This window comes from Solea solea, chromosome 1, assembly GCF_958295425.1.
Source record: "Solea solea chromosome 1, fSolSol10.1, whole genome shotgun sequence".
In the NCBI taxonomy this organism is placed as follows: Eukaryota; Metazoa; Chordata; class Actinopteri; order Pleuronectiformes; family Soleidae; genus Solea; species Solea solea.
In genome coordinates this window covers 27,594,455-27,602,859 of record NC_081134.1, presented here as the reverse complement: position 1 = coordinate 27,602,859, position 8,405 = coordinate 27,594,455, and the positions used below count along the sequence as shown (strand labels likewise).

The 8,405-nt window shown below is 38.4% G+C and overlaps 1 protein-coding gene across 1 annotated transcript in view; it reads left to right on the top strand.

Annotated features, from left to right (window-relative positions):
- nrn1a (neuritin 1a) overlaps nucleotides 1-2,708 on the top strand; it is a 9,316-nt gene extending 6,608 nt beyond the window's left edge. Inside the window, exon 3 of the mRNA XM_058650029.1 lies at nucleotides 656-2,708. Within this exon, the coding sequence (XP_058506012.1) occupies nucleotides 656-887 (232 nt within the window). The 3' untranslated portion in view covers nucleotides 888-2,708. The remainder of the gene's footprint in view (nucleotides 1-655) is intronic.
- The last annotated feature ends 5,697 nt before the right edge of the window (nucleotides 2,709-8,405 follow it).

The window sequence follows — 8,405 nt, the reverse complement described above, 5'->3', positions numbered from 1 at the left end:
AAGACGTGGATGTGTCGTAGACTTAAGCTGATGTAGATTTATCCCGTTTATAACAGGAAACTAAAGTTTGCAAAACACTCACTCTCCCACACCAAAGCCCATAGAGAAAATCAGTGATTTTAGCTGGCTGGGATACAGGAGCTGCTGGTCCTCTGCTGCCTCGTGTGGTCACTTTGTTTCACTGAAGTAAATCTGAATAAAGATTTTTAAATGCCGAATTCTCTAAAATAAGACATTAGAACTTAGTGATGGAGGCAGCAGTGGATCAACAACTCCTGTGTGTGTGATGTTAAAATCAATGATTTTCTCTATGGGCTTTGGTGTGGGAGAGTGAGTGGTTTATAAACATCTGTCTAACACTTAGATAAAGATGTGAACATGTTCTTAAAGACATCGTAGACTTAAACTGACGTAGATTTTATGAGTTAAAACACTTGAACGCCTCACAGATTCTTTCATATTTGTTTTTAAAGGATATCAAACGCCCTGCTGTGCTTCAGTTTGTCCTCAGAAGCTTTATTTGCTCACTTTGTTTTGCATGCTGCCACATTCTGGGACCACTTCCACTCTTGGCTCGGTGTCCTGAGTGGCTGTTGCCTCCCACTGAAGTCGTGGGGCCCGTGGTGTTAACGCTCGCTATGTTTTCTCCCGACAGTTACTGGGATAACTTCCACTCCTGTGCCTCCACGGCGCTGGCCGACTGCCAGGAGGGAGCCACGGATCTGTGGGAGAAACTGAAAAAGGAGTCGCGCAACCTGGACTTCCGTGGGAGTCTGTTTGAACTCTGTGGCAGCCGAAACGCAGCCACCAGATCTGCCGACGCCAGGGGCTTCCTCGCCGTGGTCCTCAGCGCGATGCCCACTGTACTGACTTGGCTGGCGTTTTAACAGAAACACGAGGAGGAAAAGAATCCAAACACAAAGAGGAAGAAGAAGAAAAGAAAGGAAAAAAAGAAGAGAAAAAAGAAAACATTCATCAAACTTCACCTAAAAAATCAAACGGATGGATTTGTATCGCGACGTCACTCTGCAACTGTGTCGGGACGCCTGCTGGCCACGCCCCTGCGCCGCCTCCTCGTCCAATCACACGCCGCCCTGACCCCGCCTCTCCTCCACAACATATTCAACACAAGCTGAAACGACGACAGAAATGAAAGAGCGATGTATTTCTGCTCGTTTGACACTTGTGGAATTACACGACTCATGAACTATTCATGTTCCGTCCGCTTGACGCCTCAGGCTCGAGTTTAACTCTGACCAAATCAATAAGTTCAGTTTAATCACTTTCATCTGTTTCGTTCTTTCTTTGAATGCTGGTGGAGACGTCGGCTCCACAGCGCCCCCGTGTGTGAATGGACTGAAGTGACTTTTGTGTTCTTTGTGTCGTCACAGTAGGTGCTTTAGGTTCTACAGGTAAAACCGGGTGACCTTTGACCCCTGCATGTCTTTACATTTATAGCCTTTGACCTGAGTTTGTCGAGCGCTAACGAGCGCTAACGGCGTCTGTGTCTTAGTTAAAGTTTAAAATCCAGTTTAGACCGAAGTTTAAAAACCTGCATGAAGTCACTTCAAAGGAAAATGTTTCAGGACATGAGCACAAACACAAACAAACAAACAGACACATACAAACAAATACAAACAAACAAATACAAACATACAAACACAAACAAACAAACACAGGAGAATGTGTTCACTAATGCTAATATTTTAGTAATGATGTCATACAAAAGGTCAAACGCAGCTAAATTTGACAGCTACCGGGAATAATGTTGAGCAAGCTAAACCTCAGTGAGTCACTAGCTAAGGTTAGCTGGTAGCTTAGCAGCAGACGAACAGTGTAAAGTAGCTAACGTGTTGTTTGTTTATGAACAGATTTAGCTCAAGGTTCAGTTCACCCTTTCGTTAGCTAAACGTCTTTTTTATAGAGCTGATTGTGTCCTTTAGCTAACAGGTTAGCTTGGCTAGCGGTTAGATTAAAGAGACAGCGACAACATTGGTTTGGTTGTTGTTTACAAGCAGAACAGAGTGAACAAGATGATTGCGTCCTTTAGCTAACAGGTTAGCATGGCTAACAGTTGAGTTATAGAGGGTGTGGGTGTGGTTTAGTGGATAAACCAGAACAGACCGCGTTATAAAAGATGAACACACGCTAGTTCACGTTTATCGCTAAAATAAAGGCAGTCAGCAGCTAAACCACATGATGCTAGGTTAGCTGAGGTTACTGTAGCAGAGATTTGATGACAGCATGTGGCTAACGTAGCGGACAAAGTTTAGATGTACTTATGAACATTTTTATTCAGTATTTTTCCGTTGTTTGTGCTCATTTCCTGAAACCTTGTCTTTGTCGTGACACGAGGATAAAAAAACGTACGTTCTTTTCCGCCATTTTGTCTCTGAAGAAAGCGACTGACGGTCGAGACGTTTGACAGCAATATAACAGCGACTTCACGGCCAGTGTAGCTGAAACAATAATAACAATAATATAATAATAACGATAATAATAATAATAATAATAATAACAATAACAATAACACAACCGTGGCTGAAGAGCGAGACGACTGTTGCCATTTAGCACATCCCCCCTTTTCATGTGCCGCTGATTCACAGTAGACGTGGAATCTTTTAGGTTTGTGTGTTTAGATAAAAAAAACATCATCAACATGGAAAATACAATCAATCAATGAACGTTTGTTTCCACTGCCTCTGAAAGACGTGTACTTCTCTTTGTTTGTTTGTTTGTTTGTTTATGGGGATGTTGCGTAATAACAAAAAAGAATCATCTAAATAATAACAAGAGAACATGTATATCAAAGGAACAGAAATTAAATTTAAGAGAGAGAGAGACAGATTATAGATAGTTTATTGCACACAGTTTTAACACGAGAATAATAATTTACAAAAGATTTAAAATCTACGGAGATATTTAACAAAAAAGAGAGAGATAAATAGAAAAGATTGCTAAGATGAAAAAGAGCAAATAAATAAAATAATGTTTGAAAATGAGCGTTCTGTTGTTTTGATCACACACACACACACACACACTCAATGAGGTTTGCTGTGTATTCATTATTAATGAGGGAGCGTCCCTGAGCTGCTGCCACATCTCAGCTCTCAGCGAGTATCGATCGAGACTCAGAGGAGGAGGAAGGTGAACTGAACTCATGTAGCAGATGTGTGTTTAGTCTTCATAATATTTTGGTGATGTCACGCCATGAAAACATATCCATAATATTCCTGCATCATTTTAAAGATAAATGATAAGCTAATGACACATTGTGAGGAAATGTGTAGGTTTTACGTTTATAGTTCAATAAAATCGATGTCACTTTAAGTCTACGACGTCTTAAGACCAAGTTTTACGTCTGTATCTCACTGTTACGCAGACTTTTCACACAGGAAACTGAAGTTTGTAAACCACTCACTCTCCCACACCAAAGTCCATAAAATCAGTGATTTTAACTGGCGGGGACACAGAAGCTGTTGGTCTACTGCTGCCTTGTGTGGTCACTTTGTGTCACTGTGGTAAATCTGAACAAAGGATTGCCGAATTAACAAAATAAGACATTTGAACTTAGTGATGGAGGCAGCAGTGGATCAACAACTCCTGTGTGCTGTGATATTAAAATCCCTGATTTTCTCTATGAGGTTTGGTGTGGGAGAGTGAGTGGTTTATAAAGTCTGTGTAATAGTGAGATAAAGACGTGAACATGTTCTTAAAGATAACATGTTAAGTGGTTAAAATCATTTTTTTCTTCGTTGTCTTCCTGCTGGCAGCCATTTTGTTTTCACTGAGTGTGAGCCTCTCTGTGTCAGACTGGTTCTCACCACAGGGGGCGCTCACAGCACCCCATAGAACTATATAGATCTATAAAAAGACAAAACTTACCATAATACTCATGCGCATGGGTTATTATTACCATTATTATTATAATAATAATAGTGATAATGATAGTGATAATGATAATAACAACAATAACAATAATAATAATAATAAGAAATAATTCACTGTGATGTCTTGGGGTTTATGGTGGTTTTAAAGTTTTATTATTTCCAATATCTCATAATCTTGAGAAGATTCACAATTATTAACTCCATGAGAAACATGGAGAAAATACAAGCACAATAACATCGCTGTTATTCTTCCATAATTGGTCATAATTGGTTTTATTTAGATTTATTCTGTGTTTGTGGTAAAATCTTTCAACTAATATAATATAATATAATATATTATAATATAATATAATATGATATAATATATCATATAAGTGAAATATGAACTTGAAATTGAAAAAAGACTATAGTGCTAATGCTAATACTACTGCTAACTCTACTACTACTGCTAATGCTAATACTACTGCTAACACTAATACAACTGTTAATACCAATGCTACTTGCATTAACAATATTCATGATAATATTTTTAAAGATAGAAAACTGAAGCTTTTATCAATAACAGTTTTGATTTACAAGGTTCCTTGAATGCATCGTGGTCGCTCAGTTAAGTCATCATTATTATTAGTTTTGAATCAACGTTTCTTCATAAAAAGCGTTTCCTAAATGAAAACATTGATGTTTTTTTCTATATCAGTTTAAAATGCTCAACATGTTTTTATATTTTTTCTATATAAATGTGTTTTTACAGATATTTCAGAACAAACAGTGTTGAGATCGTTAATGATCTAACGAGGAAAGTTCCTTTCCTTTAATAATCACGTGACAAGCAAAATTATTTAGTGTTTGACAGTTTTTCACTGATACTGACATCCCATAATCTTAAAAAAAAAATTTGACGACTGCAACTGGAATATTTATGATATTTAAATCAATATTTTAATGAATATTCATCATTTTAACTGCATGATGATCTGATTCAGACTCATTTGTTTTTGTTTTTATATGAAACCAGAATTCTTTTAAAGCAAATTCAACAGTGAACACGTAGAGAAATATAAATATTAAGATTATAACTGGAGTAACTGTAAAACCATATGTTTCAGAGCTTTAATAATACAATTGATGACTTTATGATGTTGCATTTGTTTCATATTGTTTCATATTTCCAGAGCAGTTTATGATAATAATAATAATAATAATACTCTCAGTTTGAAAGACTCTGCTGTAAATGAGCTTTAACAACACTTTATTGTCCCACAGCTGCTGCCGGCAGGAAACTGTTATGAATAACAATAAAAATCATAATTAACATTTACGAGGAAAAACAGAGAGAAGAAATAAAACATTTGTTCCATTTTTAATCTGGATGGAAAATGTGTTGTTGTACAGAATGAATATAATTAAAGAGGAAACGATTAAAATCTCATAAAACTGCATTTGTTCTGAAATATCTGTAAAACCACATTTATAAGAAAACAATAGAAATGCTATAGGAAAAAACATCATTCAATGTTTTCATTTAGGAAACACTTTTTATGAAGACACATTGATGCAAAACTAATAATAATAATAATTATGACTTACTGTCATTATTATTATTAATATTATAATACTGTCTAGATGAATTGAACTGAGCGACCACGATGCATTCAAGGAACCTTGTAAATATTAAACCATCATTAAATCACTGGGGAAATATGAAAATACTCTTAATTTTCTTTTAAAATCTTTAAAAATATTATCATGAATATTGTTACTGCAAATTTTGTTGTAATAGTATAAACATTAGTTCTAGCAGTAGCATTAGTAGCAGCAGCAGCATTAGCAGTAGTAGAAGTATCATTAGTATTAGCATTAGGAGTAGTATTAGCATTAGCAGTAATATTAATAATAATAGATTTAGCAGTAGCATTAGCAGCGGGAGAAAGAGGGTGTAGTTTTGTTGAAATACATAAATCAGAGTTAATAATAGCCTGTAGGCAGAAACAGGAGCAGCTCATTAAAAATGTATGAAGGGAAGCCTGAGAGCTGGAGGAAATCCAGCGGGATTTGGGGAGTTTTCCAGTCTTATCCCGTTCTGTATTCACTCAGTCGTCTGCAACATCAATCACTGCATTCAGCCTACATTTGTACACACTCACGTGTGTGTGTATACATACTGCATATCTGCAGAAACTACATTACCCACAATCCCTGTGGAATTGATGAGACTAAAAGGAGGAAAAATCTATCGTTGTCTTTTTTTGGTTAAAGAAAAGGTCTAAAACAGGAAATGAAACGGAGAGAGAGAGGTGTCACATTTATATTCTTCCCATTCACACGTGACCACACTCACACACATGCCAAACTCCATAGAGATATTAAGTGATTTCAGCTGGCGGGGACACAGGAGCTGCTGGTCCTCTGCTGCCTCGTGTGGCCACTTTGTGTCACTGAGGTCAGTCTGAATGAAGGATTTTAAAAGCCGAAGGGACAAAAAGTGATGGAGGCAGCAGTGGATCAACAACTCCTGTGTGCTGTGACGTTAAAATCACTGATTTTCTCTATGTGCTTTGTTTGGGAGAGTGAGTGGTTTACAAACTTCAGTTTCCTGTTGGAAAAGTCTGTCTCACAGTGAGATAAAGTTTAATTTTATTAATCCCCTTAGGGAAAGTATTCCTCTGCATTTTGACCCATCCTAGAATTAGGAGCAGTGGGCTGCCACACTGAGTAGCGCCCGGGGAGCATTGGGGGTTGGGTACCTTGCTCAGGGGTACCCCAGTCCTTTTTGGCCGGGTGGGGATTTGAACCGGCGACAAGTCAAGTTCCCTTTCCACTGGCCACGGGCTGCAAGACGTGAACATATGACGTAGTCATCATCATGGACTTTATACTCACCTGCTGTGGCTGTTTCTCAGCACAGGGGGCGCTCACAGTGCAGTCACCTGCATTTTAACACTGACTCTGTGTCGAACACAAACACACTTCAAAAATCCTGAATCGTTCCTTTAACCTGACTCTGTTTGTGAAGAAGCTTGTTGAGTTCCAGTGACAAACGTTTCGTTTCTAAAATGTAAAACAGGTCGAGAGCTGAAAATAACCTGCTCTGCTTCTGCTCAGGGTCTGAGTTCCCTGAGGAGGAACCAGCTCAATCCAAGAACTGGATCCTGTGAGGACCAGCGGGGACAGAGTGGAGTCAGTGAGTGTCACAGAGAAGCTCTCTGATCTTTAAATGGGTCAGGAGTTCTGACTCAGAGGCTCCGCCCACATCTGATCTGGATCAGTGCACTGGTGGAGAGTTTCAGTCTCAAGAGGACTGAACTGAGGTTTAGACTAAGACTAAAACAGGTCTGCTGCTGCTGCTGCTGCTGCTCATCATCTGACGAGACTCTGTTAGACCAGGTCCTAAGAGACCAAGTTTTCCTAGAGCAGATCCTGATAGAGCAGGTCCTGACAGCGCAGGACCTGATAGACCAGGTTCTCCTAGATATGGTCATTTTGACCAGGTCCACATGCGCACACACGCACGCACGCACGCACGCACGCACACACACACACACACACACATATTATTAAGTTAGAGTAGCAATAACAGAGTTAGGGAGCGTCTACGAGGCGTTGACGCCTCAGGCTGAGTTAAAGTGAGTTAGGGAGTGTCAGCCTTTATGTACACATTAACCAAGATGTAAACTAAGCAGTGGTTTGAATGCAGTTTTTATTTGTGAATTTTGTTAGGGAGTGTTGTAGAACCTGATAATGTAATAAAATCCTGATAATGTAAAAAAAATATGTTAAAGGGTTGCAGAGAAATTGGCTTACTTCCTGTTTGGTGCCCTCAACGTCATGTTTGATTGGCTGTCACGGCCAAGCACCTTTGAATTTCAAGATGTTGAATGCATTCGTGTGGCATGTCTGAAGATCATCTGAACAATGTTTTTAAAGGTTATGGAGTAAATCAAAGATGGCAGAAAATCCAATATGGCTGAAAAAAACATTAAGGGTGCGTTGAACTCGGCTTGGCCCAAGGGTTCCAGTGATACATCGTTTGTGAAAAACGGATGAACAAGTCAAAACTTAATGTACATACATGCATGTCCAACTTTGTCCTGTTGGTGGCACTAGAGCTCTCGAGCTTGTGTTGCTTACACAGTATCACCACTTGAACCCAAGTAACGGGTGGTCTGCTGTTAAATTGTTATACATATATATTACAATATTGGGGAGTTATTACATTATCAGGACCTGCGAAATGAAGGCTAACCTGATAATGTAATAACCTCCCGTTAATGTAATACTTTATTACATTATTGGTAAAAAGTGTATTACATTATTGGGACACGCACTTTATTACATTATCGGGAAGTTATTACATTATCAGGTTTGATTACATTTTCAATGGACTCAAGTGCAAATTTTTATTACATTATCTGGGATTTATTACATTATCAGGTTCTACAAGTGTCAACATTTATACAGCACAGTAATGAGGTTTAGGGAGCGTCAACATTTATAAAGCACAGTAATGAAATTTAG